At 38.9% G+C, this 19,956-nt stretch overlaps 1 protein-coding gene across 1 annotated transcript in view; it reads right to left on the bottom strand.

The window, feature by feature from the left end:
• Positions 1-5,108: 5,108 nt before the first annotated feature.
• Positions 5,109-19,956, bottom strand: part of CPM (carboxypeptidase M) — a 70,586-nt gene continuing 55,738 nt past the window's right edge. The window contains exons 7-9 of the mRNA XM_021678674.1: positions 18,572-18,724; positions 10,427-10,575; positions 5,109-8,343 (exon numbers count right to left, since the gene is read on the bottom strand). Coding sequence (XP_021534349.1) covers positions 8,101-8,343; positions 10,427-10,575; positions 18,572-18,724 — 545 coding nt within the window. The 3' untranslated portion in view covers positions 5,109-8,100. The remainder of the gene's footprint in view (positions 8,344-10,426; positions 10,576-18,571; positions 18,725-19,956) is intronic.

Here is a 19,956-nt window from a genome sequence, read left to right as displayed (position 1 = left end):
ATGGTGAATGTTCTGGAAGGGATGTAGCTGGGGCAGGGAGGGGAGCTAGGACTAACCACCCTGCTACTTGTCAGCATGAAAAGCCCTGTTGTAATTTTCTGTAATTTCTCTGCATCATCTCTGAAGCTAAATTCCATGAGGCCAATTGATTGTGACACCAATATATAGGTGATCAATAAGAATTTATTGAGTGAATCTCAAAGCATTCGGACCTGTCTTGAAGCTGACTTCAAAGCAGGAGTCTGTAGGCTCCAAAGTCAGACTAGAGTTAGCTGTTGGCATCATTTTGTTCACCTTCATTTTTAATGAAGGTTTTAAAGGTACTGATTAGCGTGTAGTGTGTAGACCTCTGTTGGTTTAGGGTGGTAACTGCAAGTTGTCATGGCATCGTGGAAAGTTCGTAGTTGCACTTGCTCGCTGTTTGGATTTTGTACTGGAGTTTGATTTCATCTTTACAGAAAGTGTTTCTTCAGCTTAAAAAAATACCGTTTAAAAGTTTGTGGCCATATTGTCTATCATACAGAGCAAGCCTTCCCTTATATATGGTAGGGAATTATTGACATTTACAAGTACTGCTTTAAAAATAAGTTTTTTTTTTAAAGATTTTATTTATTTATTTTGACAGACACAGCGAGAGAGGGAACACAAGCAGGGAGAGTGGGAGAGGGAGAAGCAGGTTTCCCCAGAGCAGAGAGCCCGATGTGGGGCTCGATCCCAGGACCCCAGGATCATGACCTGAGCCGAAGGCAGATGCTTAACGACTGAGCCGCCCAGGCGCCCCTAAAAAGATAAATATATTAAAGCAGCAGCGCATAAGGTGCTCAGAAGTGTTAAATATGTTCAATTATAAAATGGACTGTTAACAGGAACTAATAAAAAGCAACAGAACAAACAAGAGTAGTCTCAAGTGCAAGCAGATGGGAGACTCCCCACATGTTCAGTAATTTATTATAGGTAATACATTTGAAGTGATGTACTAAAATTGTTAGAATTATATTTTGGATAAGAAGACCGTAATTGATTTTTTTTAGGAGAGAGATGATCCTAAAACATAAATTTTTGTTCTCTTTTAAAGCTCTTTAAAGATTCATGTTTTTAAAAATTAGGGACATTGGAGCACCTGGTGGCTCAGTCGGTTAAGTGGTTGCCTTTGGCTCAGGTCATGATCCCGGCCTCCTGGGATTGAGCCCTATATATATGGGGCTCCCTGCTCAGCGGGGAGTCTGCTTCTCCTTCTGCCCCTGCCCCGCCCCCCCCCCCCACTCGCTCGTGCTCTAATAAATCTTAAAAAAAAATTGATAGACATTTTCCTTTCATCCTGTTTCAGTCCCACAGATCTGCTTGAAAATATATTTAGATGTCCTACTAAGAAAGTCAACTTATTACAGTAGTATCTTTCACATTCCAAATTGCAAAATTTGTCTTTTTTCCCTCATCTTTGTTACTGTCATGTTAGATGAATTCCATTTAAACATTTCTCAGTTAAATTATAGTACTATTATGTGTTAATTTTTGTTCACATCTTTCCAGGTCACACCCTCTATTAGGCCTTTTCCCAAGATCACAGTAAAACCTACCTAAATTGACCTCACTGCCTTTGGTCTCTCCCATTTTTGGTTCATTTATAGATAATTTACAGATAGCTTCATGTTGGTTCCCCGATTTAAATACAGAAAAAACTTCAATAATTCTATTTCTTATTGAATATTATTGCAAATGTTCTGGGTGTTCATTTTAGACATTTAGACTTCTCTAGAAACAGCTACTTTGTTTTCACCATTGTACTCTTAAACCCTTTGGTTGCAACAAAGTTCATTTGTATCCTCTCTCGTGAGTTATTTTTATTCTAATGGAGTGGGAAGGGCTAAATTCAAATAGCAGATCTGGCCCTTGCTTTGTGACCTTAGAATTAGAGACAAATCTATAGAGCCTACATACGACAGGGTCTGGCAGGTAGTAAAGACTTATAAATGGTAGCTTTTAATACTTTTCTTGTATCCATTTATGACCATTACCACTCCAAAACGCAGCTGAATTAGCCTTGAATTAACCTTTTTTCCCTTCTACACTCAGTTCTGAGGTACTTTGTTCACACTTAAATTTATTTATATGTTGCTTTGGATCTTCTCTCCAAAAGCAGGTTCTAACATCCATTTGTATCTCCTCCCCCCCCCCCCCCCCCAGGTGCCTAATATAATGCATTGTGTGGACAGTAGGCATTCAGTAAAGGATGATTGTCAAAGAAAACAGCTATGTAGTTTTCTCAAATTTATAAGAGGAAAAGACAGTTTTAAAAAAATATCCAGAAAAAAGAGTCTGCAATATTGCAATAATTGCAAAAATTACTTCAAAGGCAAAAGAGAAACATTCTAACAAAACAGTGGTTTTTCAAAAGTTGATATGCTATCAGGATTGTAACAATTGGTAAAGCTTTCTTAAAACATCCCTCTGTATTAAGTTTTTCCACCTTTTCTCACATTTATTTTGTTCTTTTTTAAGAGGCAAGTGAGAAGACCAAATCTCTTTAGTTAAAGACTTTTCTAACCACAAGTTGGAAGCGCTACTCTGGGAGTTCTCTGCAGGCATCCTTTAATGGTAGGTAGACCTCTAATGGGACAGAACACTCCCCCCGGGAGAGCTTGCTGGGCTAGAGAGCAAAGATGTGATGGGAGTTCTGCTCTTGCTTGTTTAAACACAAACTTCCCATCTTGGTCCAGAAATCCTTCATTATTCATCCTTCAAAACTTCATGTCCGTGGTCCATAAGGGAAAACAATTTTTAAATTAACTTTGACTTAAGTTAAATAAGTGTTATTTCAGCATAAACTCTGGGAAATGTTTAATGAATGTGTTAAGGTGTAGCAATTACCTGTGTAAACTGGTACCTCTAAAATTTGAGGTTCCAGTCTTTAAATCATTTGCTTGCTTTCATTATAAAAAATAGAAATAGAAAACTTCTTTTCAAAAATGAAGTCGGAAAAAAAACCACATAATTCTGTCATCCAAAAAAATGGACTAATTACTTGCTTCTTTTCCCTATTCTAATATTTTAAAATTTAGTTCATTTTAAAACTACCTTTTTGGGGGAGTGGGGAGTATTGGACCCTCTAAAGAACTGCAAATATTGAAGTCTAGCTAAAATGTTCCATCGAACTTCTGCCAAAGGGGGTCATACATATAATGAGTTCTCTTGAAAATAGAAAACCTTTTCCCATTTACTAAGTTGAGATATTCGTCATTTTTTAGAAATTGGTACCTCTAAATTAGCCATTTTGTACTCAGCCGTGTCTCATTTAAACTGTTGTATACGTGTTTCAGAGGGCAACCTTGAGTCTGTCCTTTGCTGGAAATTTGACATCAAGGGTTACAGTGATGAGGGTTAAGGGTTGTTAATTTTCCAGTTCTTACAGAAGGCAAATCTTGGTTTATAACTACGTTCTGTGTTTCACAACACTTTGAAATCCACAAAATTTATTACTTGGGACAAAAGACTTCTCCCTGTACCAGCATTTTCCAAAATGTATTTGGTAATCAAGGAATGTAAGTTCAGAGGGATGGTACTAGGCTAAACTATTTAAGGAAATAGTTCTCTGGCTTATGTTTGGAAAATGCATTCCTTTCCTGCATGATTTCTCAAAGCCTTTACTACATTAATGTGCATTCTGAAGTTTGCAGGGTTTTTTTTTTTTTAATCAGAAGGCACATTTTTCATCCATCATCTGCCCCATGGTACAAAGTGATTTAGGATATAACATATATAATAGGATGGGTATTTATCATAACTGGCCTGGAGTGACTGGGTTTTGAAGAGTTGTTGCAATATTATTGCCTCATAAAATGATAATTAAATTTGGTCTTGTCCAGGCTTTATTTGGTGGTAATCAGTTCTGTCTAGTTATGTAGACTTTGTTACATTTGCATATTTGTTTTTAAGGTAATGGTAATGGAAGGAAACTGTATTCATTGCTTACATGAATATTCTTATTAAGAATCAGGAGGGGCGCCTGGGTGGCTCAGTCGGCTAAGTGTCTGCCTTTAGCTCAGGTTGTGATCTGGGGGTCCTGGGATTGAGCCCTGCATCAGGCTCCCTGCTGAGCAGGGAGCCTGCTTCTCCCTCTCCTTCTGTCTACCCTCCCCCCTTCCCCCCCCACGCCCCGCTCGTGTACACTCTCTCAAATAAATAATAAAATCTTTAAAAAAAAACCCAGAATATTCTAAATTCAGAGGTAGTCATGGCCCCTACCCAATAAACTTTGTCTTAGACAATTTGTGCAAGTTCTTAATTATAGTAGAGAAGAAAGTCACTGAGAAAACTTATAAATCAGCTGTGAAACATCTATAAAAGGCTGTGGAGTAGTTCATATGCTAAAGTAGGACAAGATGTTTTGTGGCCAGTAGAGTATCTGCTTATTAGTGATAGAATGTAAAGTCTCTAATGAAGTTCAACTCTTTCCCTAAACTTCTATTTTAGGTATTGTGAGGTGGTTTGTTTTTGTTTTTGTTTTTTTTGGCTCTTCAATAATCATTTTCTCCCCCTTTCCCCCATCTAAAGTCATGAGGAAGATATAAGGATCTGTCATAAAATAAACTATTGTCATTGTAGAATAAAAACCAAACTTCTTAATAAGCAATTTACCCTGTTGCAATGAGACAATATGCTGTGCTCATTTTTTCTGGATTCCCTAGGAAAGGTATTTCCAATCCAGTATCAGATATTTTTACTTTCTAAAGCTAGAGGTAACTTCTTACAACAGTTTTAAAAACATTACAAATGCAAATCCGCTTCGGGAACGAAACACAACATTGATTTCTTAGACTTTAAAAAATGCTAAGAGGCTTTTAATACTTCTGCTCTGAACGTGATAATTAAGTACCAAAATCAAACTAACACTTAACTTGTGGGGACTTAACATTTCTCTAAAATACTCCCTTCCATTTAGATTTACTCATGTTAACATTTATCATAATTTAGATAGGTACATAAAAAGCTGTGTTAGTTCAGGAGATGCCTTAACTATTATTAATGCTCATTCCACCTAGCCAGTGTTTCAGTTTTCAGGTCAATTCTGTTTGTATCTGAGACAAAAGACCTGGTCTTTAATAAGGTATATTATGCTGCTTTCAAAATATTTATGTCACCTAGTGTTAGTTATCCTTTCTCTGCCTGGGCAAGTACCAAAAAGGACATCAAAATAATGGCATCTTAAACCACTGCTTTTGATAGTCACAGAATCAGTCAAGCAGGGGCCTTCATTTAACAGGTAAGGAAACTGAATGTGGGGTGGGTTTGAACTCAGGGTTCTTGCCTTCTAATTAAAATTTGACTCCTGCATTCTATCTTCTTTTCTCTATCTTGTAAACCTTTACCATGTTGTTTCCTCCATAAAAGGAATTATACCTGAACTTAGGACCTGAGGAGCATAACCACCAGTCTAAGAGGGTAAGAGGATAGTAGGAAAGATTTCATGAGCGGAGATTTGGGGCTCTGGTCTGAGTATGGTTGGAAGTACATGGTGGTTTCTCCCTTTGGACACTTAACTTGGTTAGTGGAGATTCAATCATACTAAGCCCTCACTACAAAGTTTACTTCTGAGCACTTTGCCGCAAAATATGTACCCTGAACGTGCTCTGTATTAAATTCAGGTTTGGTTTAGATTTGGTTTGGAGATTGCTTTACTTGTCTCTAAATGATTTTAAGTTTGATAAAATTTCTGATTTTAAAAACATTATTTCCTTAAGGAGTTTACTTGTCTCTAAATGATTTTAAGTTTGATAAAATTTCTGATTTTGAAAAACATTATTTCCTTAAGGAGTTTACATTAAGGCTGAACCAGTTCAGATTTTGGTTCATGTCCCTTTGAAAATTGGTATCTTAGAAAAGTTAGGACTCAGAATGTCTGACTGAAAAATAAGGCTTGATGGTAAATCGAGTTTATGTGCTTTGTAGCATACCAAAATCATTTCTGTAATATTGATACATCAAGTACATAATAAATTACTGTTTATTTAAATAAAAATGATCCAGATATTCAAGTTATTACCAGATTTTATAAGAGATAAAAAGACTACAAATTCTGTTTAGATGAACAAGTATGATTGGCACAGGAAGAGCTCCTAAGTGCCCAGGTATCTCCCACTCATTTGTGGTTCTCACGCATTCATCACATACCAAGCACCGCATAGCTTTGTTTTCAGATCCTAGAGAACTTTCAATTTAAAGAACCAAGGCAACTCACAGTCCATGAGCAATACATAGCACTTAGAAATCTGCTTAGGAGTTGCTCTTTTTTGGTTTGTTTCCCCCTTAATTCTTATATAAAATGTTTTAAGATAGGTTAACTATGATAGTGGAGAACAGTTGTTTCAATTGAGTACTAATGGTAAAAATTTTGTTTTCTAATTAATAGGTAGTTTGTGTTGTTAACAGGTAACATAATTTACTATGAACCTTAGGATAAATGCAAAGCACAATAAAAACACCATATTTGAATTTACTTGTTGATACGTATTTGAAAACTCTTCTGAGTGTTGCTACTGAGCTAGAGATTGCCAAAGCATAGGACTTCATTTGACAAAATGACTCAAAGCCCAACACAGTTTCTGGGAGAGATTGGGTGTAGTAGGTTCATAGAACTCTTTGTTCACTCATTCGTTCAGTTTCTACTAAGTACTGGGCTCTGAAGATAAAAAAAATGTATTTTTCAAACTAATTAAATAGACCCTGGCCTCAAAGCTCACATTCTATTAGGGAAAATCACACATGAAAGTAGAAGATTATAATACAGTTGTAAATTCATAATAGAGGTAACCCATTTAATTTGAGTACCAAAGAGGGAAGGTTCCCAGATTGACTGGGAGGGAGTGGAATGGGAGGGATGAAGGTCAGCAAAGGCTTCCTGGAGGAGTTGACACCGGAACGGAGTTTAAAGGAGTGAGAAAGAAAACGTAGTGGTGGGTCAGAATGGTATTCAGATACGGGACACAAACCGTGCATTAAGTGTACAGGAACCATAAGCAAGTTGATTGTTGTTGCTTGTTGAGTAGACCGTCCTCCCCAGTGCTGTGTGAAGATGGATTTGAAGAGAAGGCTGGGCGCAAGAGACCAGTAAGACTGCTGCAGTGGGGCCAGTGAGTCATGATGGCCTAAACTGACAATGTTACCAGCCACACACACACGGAGAATCAACCAACATTTATAATTCACATCAATCTTTAGTGACTGACTGAATATACGGGCTGAGGGAGGAGGAGAAAGCATCAAGGATGGCTCTTGGGTTTCTAGTTTGCTGGTACCAGAGACAGTACAGGGGGAAGAGCAGCTCCAGGGAGAAAAATACATTCCATTTCAACATGAGTTTGAGGTACCAGTGGGTCACATCCAGGTGGATATGTACAGTGGGAAGTTGGACTTGAGTTTGACGCTCAGGCAAGCTGCTAGAGTTACACATTTGGAGGTCCTCAGCATAACAGAACTGGCATCTGAGTGCAGAAAGGTTAACTGACCTGTTTTGGGGCTCTGTATCTAGAACCTTGTCATCCCATCAGGCCCATATTGTTTTTCTTGGGCCACTGAGACACGGTTGCCTCTCTCCACTCCTATTTCCTTAGAACATCTGTGACATGAAATATTCCTAGTCCTATCCTTTCTCCCTGTGCTGAGAAGTAATTACATACGGCACTTACTATATCTTCACATACCACACTCATGGCCAGGTTTTGTAGATAGTAGGTAATCAGTGAATGTTCATCTTTATGGCTTATATTCATCTGGCTCTCTGTATACAAAATTTGCTCTGTTTTTTTCTTGCAGGAACTTCTTCCTTGATTCTCAAGTTAAATTTCTAAGACAACTTCAAGGTTAAGTGTTAAGTGGACAGTACCTGAAAGGTAGGTTTCTTCCATTCATCACGATTAAGTCATTCCTTTATTATCACCACACATTGCTTGTTGTGGTTTGAAAACAACCATTTCTCTTCTTAGGAAAGGACCATGGCGTTTCTTGAGTCAAGGTCCCACAGAGGGAGTTAAAAGAGTTGCAGTAACCTGGCGTGAGTAATCCCTGATTCCAGGTGATGATGGGGCTTGTGTTTCACATTTTGCTTTATTTGACAAATATGTGAAAGACAGTCACTAAAAATAAGAACAGACCAGGCTTTGTTGCAGCTGAGTGGCTTGGCAAATCACCATACAGAGGAATCTCAGGACATGAAGGATTTGATACTGGGATAGAATCCAGTTGTCCTCTGAAGGGAAGTAAAATATCCTTTTTAAGAGCACTGAAGTTCTGGGGTTTTTCTGGAATAACCACCTTTGTGAGGTATGGATCATGTCCAGGGACCGTAACCTGAGAGGAAACAAAAAACAATCATCTGAGAGTGATTTCAGATGTTTCGTGGTGCCAACACTAAAAACACTGACATCCACCACTAAAATGTGGCCTTTATGAAACACACATAACCAGCTGCCAGGCCTCCCAGGCTAGTAACAGCTTCAGGCTGACCCACTGAATGAGTTGTCCAATGCCTGTTGCCCAGAGTTATGAAGTGAAATAAAGACAGGTCCCTTATCTGGAGATGTATCCTAGGAAAAGGAAGCCATAGACTGATTCTCTCCCCATCATTTTTTGGAGAACAAAGGTAAAGAATTGCCTGTTTTCCTTTGTTCCAAGTCTGTACTTAATATCCTGATTGGGTATCAAGAGTATTTATAAGTGGAATTCTGTTCTCAATTTATTCCATTTTCCTTGCAGCTGATCCAAGTGTACAAGTTTACTGCTTCCTCAAAAGGCTTTGATTTTACCTGGCTTTCCCTCTGAGTCTGAATCTTAAGCTAGATTTATTGACTGACTGATTCATTGATTGATTTTGGTGGAAGAAATCAGGAAAAATAGGACAAATGCTAAACTAACTACAGATGATGTCCACTGAGAAATACTTTTTTTAAAAAAGATTTTATTTGACAGAGCGCGAGCAAGCGTGGATGGCACCAGTGCGGGGTTGGGGGTTGCGGAGGGAGAGGGAGAAGTAGGGTCTCCATTGATCAGGGAGCCCAACATGGGGGCTCAATCGCAGGAGCCCGGGATCATGACCTTAGCTGAAGGCAGACACTTAACCAACTGAGCCACCCAGGCGCCCCTGAGAAATAGAAATAATATAGAAATATATGGAGAAGGAAAATAATGGGGGAAAATCATTTAGTCATTCATTTCAGCTTCCAAAGTCTTGCCTTCCAACCTTGTCCTAGAACTAGAGGCTAAAGCCAACAGGTACTACGGTAGTCTAAAAGGAAATGAACAATTCATAACTTTATAAAGGTGTGCCTTATTTTTGGCATTACATAAAAATAATTTAGATTCATTACAAAGACAGCCCCCCCCCACACACACATTTTTTCATGGAATGGAAATGTCACTGTAACAGGAAAATAAAGGGCCTTTTTAGGCAAAAATTCACAGTGAATTGAGGTCTTTCCAGTTCTAGGAGCGATTCTTAAGAAGATTAGCAGTTGATGGGCCCCCTGCTGGGCTCTGTGGGAATAACCTATGGAACAGAGAAGCTCTGAATCCTACAGTTTTATGAACTGAAAAACATGCCTTTCATTATTTCACCTTTAGGATATAACAATGCAAAGCCAGTTTTTACTACTGAGCAGATGACCGCCTTTTCCCAGGAGTCACTCTATACAGAATGACTGCTTGTAGCTGGCATCAGACCCACTAAGCAAAGCAGAAGAATCGTGAGAGTTAGAGAAAGTCGTTATCAAGGAGGAAGAGGCACAATCTGGCCAACTAAATCAGGTACTTTTTCATTTAGTTCATTCACATACATCTGTTTGGGCTCAAACTAGTCCAAGCCTCCCTCTAGGAATAAATGACTCAAACATCTTCGTAGAATTAAACCTGAAACTTTACATGCATTGATTGGAACTCACCATCATTTGCTTATGGAAGGGCTGCAAAATATGTCTGTTACTAGCTTTATATAGTAAAATTTGTGGATCAAATTTTATTTATAATGAATTCTAAGGAACTTGTGTCCCAGTCCATTTTTTAATAGCAGAAATTATGTCTCATGAAATGGGCGTTGAAATGGTATTCCATGAAGCTTGGAAGTACTTTGACTACATTGTTTAATTATTCTTATTAATAATAAGGTTCATTCCGTCTTTTATCGTAGAACATGTCGCAAGAAATAGGTTTTGGCTTCTGTTAAAAACACTGCCAGTTGGGAAAAAACATGATTTGTTTGGTATGTTCCTATTATTCCCACGTCTCCCACTCCCTGCCAAATGCAAGTCTGATGATGACCTTTCCTTCTGTCCTGACGTATCTACTTTTGGGACTTTCCACACTTATTTCGGATTCCTTCTGCGTAACTACTGCAAGTTCTAAAATGTTTTAATAACCACAACGAGGGCTGTATACTTACATTTATTACATAGGACCCAGGCAGGAGAAGAAGATAATACTCTCCAAATTTGTTGGTTCTATAAGGGCAGATATGTTTTCTGTCTTGGACTTCTACAATTACATTGGGTAATGGATTCCCATTCTGATCAAAAACTTGACCCTTTATACCTGCAAGACAAAAAGAACACTTTATGTTAACACTACATTTTCTGACATATGAAAAAAAATTCTTGTAGTTATTTAAGAAAAATATGCCCAATATTTATTAAGCTGTTTGGATGATGATAATAATAGTAATAATAAAGTATTTAAGGGAAGGTAAACCTTCCCAAAAAACTGAGATATAATTGTCGTATAGCATTAGTTTCAGATGTACAACATAATGATTTATTTGTGAAATGATCACAATATATCTAGTTAACATAGTTCAAGATTTTTTCTTGTTTAATTTTTATAAATGGATGTTAAATTTTGTTAAATGGTTTTTTCCTGCATCTATTGGGATGATCATATTATTTTTATCTTTCCATTTGTTAATGTGGTATATTATGCTGATTTTGCAGATGTCGAGCCATCCTTGCATCCATGGAATAAATCCCACTAGATCAAGGAAGGTCCTTTTAATGTATTGTTGAAGTTGATTTGCTAATACTTTGTTGGAGGATTTTTGCATCTATGTTCATCAGGGATATTGGCTTGTAATTTTCTTGTAGTGTCATGGTTTTGCTATCAGGGTAATGCTGGCCTTGTAAAGTGAGTTTGAGAGCGTTCTTTTCTGTTTTTTGGAAGAGTTTGAGGACTGGTATTAATTCTTCTTTAAATGGTAAAATTCACCAATGAAGCCATCTAGTCTTGGACTTTTATTTGAATTAGTAATCAAAAACAATCCAAAAATCTCCTTACTGGTAAAAGGTCTGTTCAGATTTTTTTTTCATGATTCAGTCTTGGTAGGTGTATGCTTCTGTGGATTTAACTATCACCTAGGTTGTCCACTTTTTTGGTGTATAATTGTTTAGTCTTTTATGATCCTTTGCATTTCTGTGGTATCAGTTGCAACATCTCTTTCATTTCTGATTTTGAGTTCTTGCTCTTTTTTTCTTGGTGAGTCTAGCTAAAGGTTTATCTTTTCAGATGACCAGCTCAGTTTTTTTTTTTTCCTATTGTCTTTTTAGTTTCTATTTCATTTATTACTGTTCTTTGTTTCTTCCTTCTCCTAACTTTGGGCTTATTTTGTTCTTTTTTTAGTTCATTGAGGTGTAAAGTTAGGTTGAGATTTTTTTTTTTTAATTTTAATTCCAGTGTAGTTAACAGCATTATATTAGATTCAGGTGTACAATATAGTGATTCAACAATTCTATGAGATCTCTGTTTAATTGTAGGCATTTATCCCTCTGAATTTCTTAGAACTGCTTTTGTTGCATCCCATAAGTTTTTGTATGTTGTATTTTCATTTCATTCATTTCAAGATTTTGATTTCTCTTTTGACCTACTGGTTGTGCAGTAGCATGTTGTTTCATCTCTGAATATTTGTGAATTTTCCAATTTTCTTCTAGTAATTGATTTCTAGTTTTATTCCACCGAGGTTGGAAAAGATAGCTGATAAGATTTATTTATTTGACAGATCATGAGCACAAGTAGGCAGAGCAGCAGGCAGAGGGAGAGGGAGAAGAGGCTTCCTGCTGAGCAGGGAGTCTGACGTGGGGCTCAATCCCAGGACCCTGGGATCATGACCTGAGCTGAAGGCAGTCGCTTAACCAAGTGAGCCACCCAGGCACCCCAGGCTTTGTAAATTTGTTCCATGTGCACTTGAAGAAAATGTGTATTCTGCTGCTGTTGGATGGAATGCTTTGTATATGTTAAGTACCATTTTCTGTCTGGATGACCTATCCATTGGTGAAAGTGATATATTAAAGCCCCTTACTGTTATTATATTGCTATTTTCCCCTTTAGGTCTGTTAATATTTGCTTTATATAGTTAAGTACTCCTATGTTAGATCATTTTGTTGGATTGACTCCTTCATAATTCTATAATCACCTTGTTTCTTATTAGTCTTTGTCTTAAAGTCTGTTTTGTCTGATATAAGTATAGCTATCCCAGCTTTCTTTTGGTTTCCATTTGCATGGAATATCTTTTCCACCTCTTCACTTTCAGTCTGTGTGTGTCCTAGTATCTGAAGTGAGTCTCCTGCAGGAAACATACATAGATGGGTCTTATGGTTTATTTATTTTTATTTATTTTTTTTAATTGATCCAGCCACTCTGTCTTTTTATTGGAGAGTTTAGTCCATTTACATTTAAAGTAATTACTGATAGGTATGTATTTACTGCCATTTTGATAATTGCTTTCAGGCTGGTTTGTAATTCCTTTGTTGTTCTCTTCCTTTGAGATCTGTTGGTTTTCTATAGTGGTATGCTTAGATTCCTTCATCTTGTTTTATATATAGGTTTTTGCTTTGTGGTTACCTTGACACTTACATAAAACTGTAACAGTCTATTTTAAGTTTATAATATGATTGCATTCTAAACCTTTGCATGTTTACTCCCTCCTGCCCATATTTTACATCTTGTTATCTTGTGTATCCATTAACAAATATTGTAGTTATAGTTATTTTTGCTCCTTTGTCTTTTAACCTTCATAATAGTTTTGTAAGTGATTAACCACTATCTTTACATTAGACTCTTTTGAATTTTATTAAAGATTTACCTTTACCAGTGAGTTTTTGTGTTACTAATTAGTGCCCTTTCATTTCAGCCTAAAGAAGTTCCTTTAACCTTCCTTGTAAGGCTGGTCTAGTGGCGATGAACTCCTTAATTTTTGCTTGTCTAGAAAATCCTTTCTCTTTCAATTCTGAAGGACAGCTTTGCCAGATATTATCGGTTGGTGGTTCTTTCTTTCAGCACTTTGAATATACTGTGCCACTCCGTTCTGGCTTGCAAAGTTTCTGCTGAAAAAAATCTGCTGATAATATTATGGGGATTCCCTTGTATGTAACAAGTTGTTTTTCTCTTGCTACTTTTCAGATTCCCTGTCTTCAACTGTCTGACACTTTGATTATAATATAATGTGTCTTGGTGTGGGTCTGAGTTCATCTTATTTGGTACTCTCCGGCCCTCCTGGATCTGGAGGTCTTTCCTTCCCCAGGTTAGGGAACTCTTCAGCCATTATTCATTAAGTTTTCTGTCCCTTTCTCTCTTCTTCTTCTGGGACCCCTATAATGCGAATGTTGGTATGCCCGATGTTGTCCCATAAATCCCTAGAGCTATCTCCACTCTATTTCATTCTTTTCCTTTTGTTGCTCTGATTGGATTAGTTCCGATGCCGTTTTCAAGTTCACGGATTTTTCTGCTTCATCTAGTCTGATGTTCAGTCTGTTGTATTTTTCAGTTCTATTACTATATTCTTCAGCTGTGTGACTTCTATTTGGTGGTGTCTTGTAATACCTCTTTGTTGAAATTCTCATTTTGTTCATGCATTGTTCTCCTGAGCTCAGTGAGCATGTTTATATGGTCATTATTTGAACTCTTTATCAGGTAAATCACCTATCTCTGTTTCAGTAAGGTCTTTTTTGAGGCTTTACCTTATTTTTTTGTTTGGAATATATTGCTCTATTTCTTCATTTTCTTTGACTCTGTGTTGGTTTCTATACATTAGGTAAAACACCCACATCTTCCAGTCCCGGAGGAGTGGTCTTTTGTAGATGAACCTTATCATTCACCTCTGCCCTAGCTCTTGGTTGTTTCTCAAACCTGATTGTCTAAGCAGCCTACTTGATTCTTAGTAGTTCCCAGTAGTTGAGGTTGTGCCAAGACCTATCAGTACCTAGATTCAGGCTGATTATATTCCAGACCCTTAGGCAGAGGCTTTTAAAGGATGCAAATAAATCTCTTTCAGGGGAAGACAGACTGGGGGATGGATGGGTCTCCCTGTTCCCTTTACCCTGAGCCCTGGGATGAGAGCCAGTTAAGAACTGTTTGCTAGTGTCCTGTTGGAGCCACTGGCTACCAGAGCTACTAAGCGGTATCCCTTGGATGATAGCCCCCAAAACTGGGACACCGGATGCATGCATAGATTCCCTTTTGGGAGAGACTGGTGACCGGGAGGGAGGGAGAGTGCAAACATGGTGTCTGCCAGCCTCCATCTTTGGAGAGTATTAAATTAGATGCCTGCCCCTCAGGTCAAAGCTTTAAGACCAGCAAATAGGCCGTTTTCACAGAAAAACTGGGCATCTTTCAGTTGGCTGGCTCTGCACTGGGCCCTGGCAGGCAGCTAGGTGCACCTGTGCAGACCCTTTAAGAACTATCTCCCAGTTTGAGGGTCTTGTGGATGCAAGCCCCATGGCTTTCAAAGCTAGGTGTTTTCAGGGATTGTTTCTTGGGTAGCTTTTAAAAGTTGGGGTGCCAGATGTGGGGTTCAAACCTTTTGCTGCTCAGGGAGAAGTTTGGAGTTGTGAGTTCCTTCAATGTGGGTTGCTGCAACAGGGATGGGGTGGGGTGTATGGCAGGATCGTGTCTCAACCTCTCCTACTCGTTGCAATATAGGTTTATTCTCATTCGCCCAATATGTAGGAACAGCTTAGGTAGTTTTTGGGTTTCCATATGTAGCTATAGATTCGGTGTGTCTGGGGGAGGGGATGAATTCAGGATCCTCCTACATTGCCATCTTGAACCAGAACTTGGTAAACTTATTTTTGATGTAACTTAAAATACAGTCAAGCTAACAATCAGATTTATAGGCTAAAGTTGTTTATTGTCAAATGTTCCATTTATGGCACCTAGTATCAAAATGAGAGAACACAGATGACAACCTAAATCCATTCCTGTCTTTTCCAAGTTGCTTACTCAGTCACCAAACTACTACAACATTGTCCTCGGTAGATTCCACTAAATCCTAAACTAAAAAATGCCAGTGTATTTACAAAAAGCAGGGGAGGTGGGGGCGCCTGGCTGGCCCAGGCAGTGGGAGCATGTGACTCTTGATCTCGGGGTCATGAGTTCAAGCCCCACGTTGGGTGTAGAGATTACTCAAAAAAAAAAAAAAAAATGCCAGTGTATTAATTTACAATAAGATACTTACCTGTGGAAGGGCCTCAATAGTTTTGTCTCATGGTCAAACTAGATGGGAAACAATTATAATCACAAGATTGCTTGGAATCATGGGATTGGTTAATGGTGTCTTATTACTAATAATAGGAGTGAACATTTATTGTTAGTATATTTCAGGCTCTATGGCAAATGCTTAAAGTGCATGTTCTCACTGAATCCTCACATCAACTCTTATCACGTAGGCAATACCGTCACACTTTTACAGATGAGGAAACTAAGGCTCTGGGTTATTAAATAACCTTAAGCTCCTAGAGCCTGGCTGTAAATCCACACTAGTCTCCAGGGCCCACACTGAACCTGACACCATACCCCTCACCTCAAAATTTCAGGAGTACAGTTAAGAAAAGGTCATTTTAAATGTTACACTTCACCTTCCAGTGTGTTCACTCAGTGACATATCATCTTAATGACATGAGAAGAAGCCACAAGGAAAAAATGACCCTGAACTATTCCCAGAACATTTTACTTAGTAATTATTTACTGGAGCAGAAAGATAACGCGGCATAATTATAGTTCCTTCAGAAAAGTTTAAAATGAAATATAAAATTTTGACACTTAGCAACAAAATCTTTGTCTCGAACATTAAGCAAACCTCTGCTTGACCCAAGTTGCCTTTCACTTTCCTAATTCTTGACTCTTCATTTCCCCCCCCCAGAGAAGAAATTACTAAATGCCGTATTTCCTTCTCACATATTCAACAGATAGCAGCTGTGAACCTCTAGTTTCAGGTAATTTGTCCTTCTGCCTCTTCTAAAAGTTTCATTTATATTTATTCCTACTACTTGGTATGTATCCTTTTGATCTTTAGGTAGGACCCAACTATAAACATCAGTCATGACTTAATAACCCAATTATGCATTTATTCATTGGGTATCGGTGGCATTATTCTTTGAAGAGATATTCCCATCATGCCCTTCTTAGGAGGTCTTCTGACACATTAGGTAAGTACAGATAGATACCACTCAGGCTCAGTGTAAATCCCAGGTCACTAAACATTCCCAGACTGTTTCATCACCTGTAAAATGGAAGTGATATGTACCACCTTCCAGGCCTTTCCTTCCCAGAGAAGGTAAGCCAGAGACTTCCACATGGGTCCAAGTCTCAGATACATCTTAGCAAGCGGTGAAGCTAAGCCACTGAACGCAACACTGCTTGATAAATATCAGTACTTTCCTTAAACCACAGCAAAACCAGTAAGAAGGTTTGCTCCCATCATCCCCAAGCAAAGACAGTTTTTGGTTTCCTTCTACACACTGAAATGGAGAGAACCTATCAAGTGACAATGACCACACTATTAGTGTTTTGAAATTGGGTTTCATTAAATTAGGGGAAAAAAAAAGAAAAGCCTCTGTCTTAAACCACAAGGGGGCAGGGTTGATGTGCTTATACATTTATATTTTTAAGTAGGTTGTGCATCCCTGATTATAGGGATAGGCAGATGAATATCCTTTATAAAACCTATGGACTTGTAAGCCCTCCAAATTAGTAACAGTCATGCTACAATGTGCATGTTACTTAACAGTTTACAAAGCTCCTTCACGGGCATTATTAGGCCAGCATGACACTTCAGAGCCCACCTTATAACCTTTACAGCTAGATTGAAATTCCAAAAAGAGTAGTGCAGTTATGTGGAGCATATTTCTTATTCAGCTTGCACTCCCATGTTGATGCTGATGAAGGAGAAATTTTACAATAGGCAGAGTAATACTAAATAAGGAAATACAATAGAAAGGCTAAATTACTATGTGCCTCATGAGGAAAATCTAGTAGCAAAATACCAGAATATTAGGAGAGGACCCAGTAATCTTAGTAACTGCTAGGATGCTGATGAAAAAAGACTCCTTTAACATCCCTTATCACAGGGCGTCGGCTACTTCATACATGTCTCAGCCCTGTGAATTCACCAATAATCTGTGTGCACCTGTGCTGTGGGGGGTGGTGCTGGAGGTTGGCAGGGATGGGGGGCGGGGCATATATGGGGCCAAGAGAAGCTCTTAGTTATCCTTGCACTCAGCCCTGGACCCCCTGTGCGTCGGACTCTTCCCTGCGTCGCTCTAGCAGGTGGAAAGCTTTGGGGTAATTGCAGGAATTGTGCAGTTGTGCAACAGGCCTATGATGCAACCCTCATCGACACAAACCCACACCTACTTCAGCGTGACGTAGCAGTCTAACTACTGTGCCAATTTCTGAAGCCCTTCTGAAGCCCTCTGAAGGGAGAGAAAGAACTGAAACCCTGGCAATGCAGAGAGCCTTCCACCCCCCGCCCACAGAGACACAGCCTGGCTAAAGAAGCTTAAACCGCATGACTCCATTGTCACCATCACAAGCACCGCGTTTCTCTGCTACAGTGGTTTTCAGAGCGTGGTCGCTGGACCAGCAGCACCAGCATCTCCTTGGGGAAGATGCACCATTCAAGATGCACTAAATCAAACTTCAGGGCTGGGGCCTGGCAATCTGAGTCTGCTGAGAGAGTCTGCTGTCCAGGTTTGAGAACTATCACTCTTGCCCGGTCAGTCTGTCCACCTGAGATAAAGGCTAGACAGCTGTCAGAAGACCAGCCTGGGAAGACTGCCAGGACCAGGTAGGTCATTTGGCAGAGTTGCAGGATGTGAGGGGTTTGAAGCTAATGGTGCTAGGTCAGCATCCCAGTACTAAGAAAAAGGCAAAATGGCATGTCCGGTGTTCTCTGGATCTGTGATATTGTGTGACAAGTGATCAGCAAACTGGGCATTTCCTAGATGGGGAATGATTTAACAGAGTAATAACTTGTTTTCCTGGATCTTTTATGAGATTTCCACATGAAGAATTCGAAGTACTCTGGATTTTCCACCCCCATATTAAAGTAACATACATCATGCTTTCTCTTCTATGAACTGATGGGCACTGCATTTCTCACGTGCTGCAGATATTCATGCAGAGAAAATTCTTAATCATTAGTTCTGGTACTCAAAATGAGGCTGTACCAGGAAAACAAATAGGGGCTTGCATTCTCTCAACCCAAAGGTTTTGCTACATGCTATGTTTTGTGTTAACAGGAATTAATAAAAAAAATCTTACAAACCTAGGTGAACCTGTTTTATATATTCAATCAATGAGGCCTTGTTTTTATTCCAGAAGAATGGAAGCTTCTCCTCATGAGGATATTTACAGCATGACAGCTCCAACGTAATTTCAAAACACTGGGCCCAGATGTAGTTGTAATCTTGCATTCCACCTAAACACAAACATGTTTAATTTTTTAAGGTCTAAAATTGGAATGGAGTCAAGTATCCTGTACCTTGGGGACAAGTGAATCAGACAGCTGCAAGGAAAGTACATGTAAACAGGAAAAGATGAATTTGACATATTAGCATATAAACTCAGGGCTTGACGTTTTATCACCCAGGCATGAACAGGCAGTCCTAAATACTCCCGTATGGGTAACTGGATCAGAGCAGGCCCAAGTTCAACTGTGCAGCCGAGAGGGAGGGGAAGGGTCAGTCCTTTTTTGTCAATCATACATTACAAAAAGGATTCATCAGTGTACATTTCTTCTGTAAATTATATTCTAAACAGATATGGAACGATACTTCTAAAAAATTGTTTACAAACCATTCATAAATAATGTAAAGCTAAGTACACTCACTGGGAGAATAATGGCTAACGTTCAGCAAGCGTTTGCTATGACTGGGGAACCATTTGAAGAGCCTGTAATGGCAGTGCCCCCCCCCCCCCCCGTCTCAAGAGACAAGGAGACAATCCCAGAGGGTAAGTAACATGCACGTGGGTGCAGAGCCCAGCGCAGACTGTCCTGCTCAAGGCCCTGTGCTCCTGCCCGTGACACCGAGCTGCTTTGGGGATGAAAGAGGGGGGGGCCGGGGCCGGCTCTCGGGACAGAAGGGACCCACACCCCCTTCTGAGGCCGCCAGTGCCCATGCTCACCTCCCAGTTCTCACCTCCGGAGACCATATTTTCAAAGGACTATAGTCCCATTTTGTATTTTCTCAAATGCAAAACTTTTCATATTTTAAAATCTCTGAATTGGGAGGGGTCTTAAACTTGATGGCTGAAAAACACCATTGTCATTAGATTGGCCAGGAACATTTTTGTTTCTTCCTTAGTGGTACAGTGTATTTTATAATCAGTGGCATCTTGGATTTGATGAAATATGGTAACTTTGAAGGAAGTACTTTCTGCCAGATTTTAATTTGTTATACTTGATATCTGCCTAATAAAATATGTATTCTCAATTCTCTCGGGGTATTTGGGAAGTACTGAATTAGAAGAAAACCTCATGCTAAGAAAATAGTCAAAATATATCAAAAAATTTTATTAAGTAATATCTATGTAGGTCTAGATTCTAGCAGGAAGAATTCCTCTGTCCTTTGTATTTATTTGCCTTCTAAGTTTTGTATTTCTCTCTGACCTTGTTTTCACCAATGAAAGAAAAGGAAGAAAGAAACAAAA

Source organism: Neomonachus schauinslandi, chromosome 5, assembly GCF_002201575.2.
Source record: "Neomonachus schauinslandi chromosome 5, ASM220157v2, whole genome shotgun sequence".
Lineage (NCBI taxonomy): Eukaryota > Metazoa > Chordata > Mammalia > Carnivora > Phocidae > Neomonachus > Neomonachus schauinslandi.
Note: the sequence above shows the minus strand (reverse complement) of the source record. Positions and strands in the feature narration are given on the sequence as shown.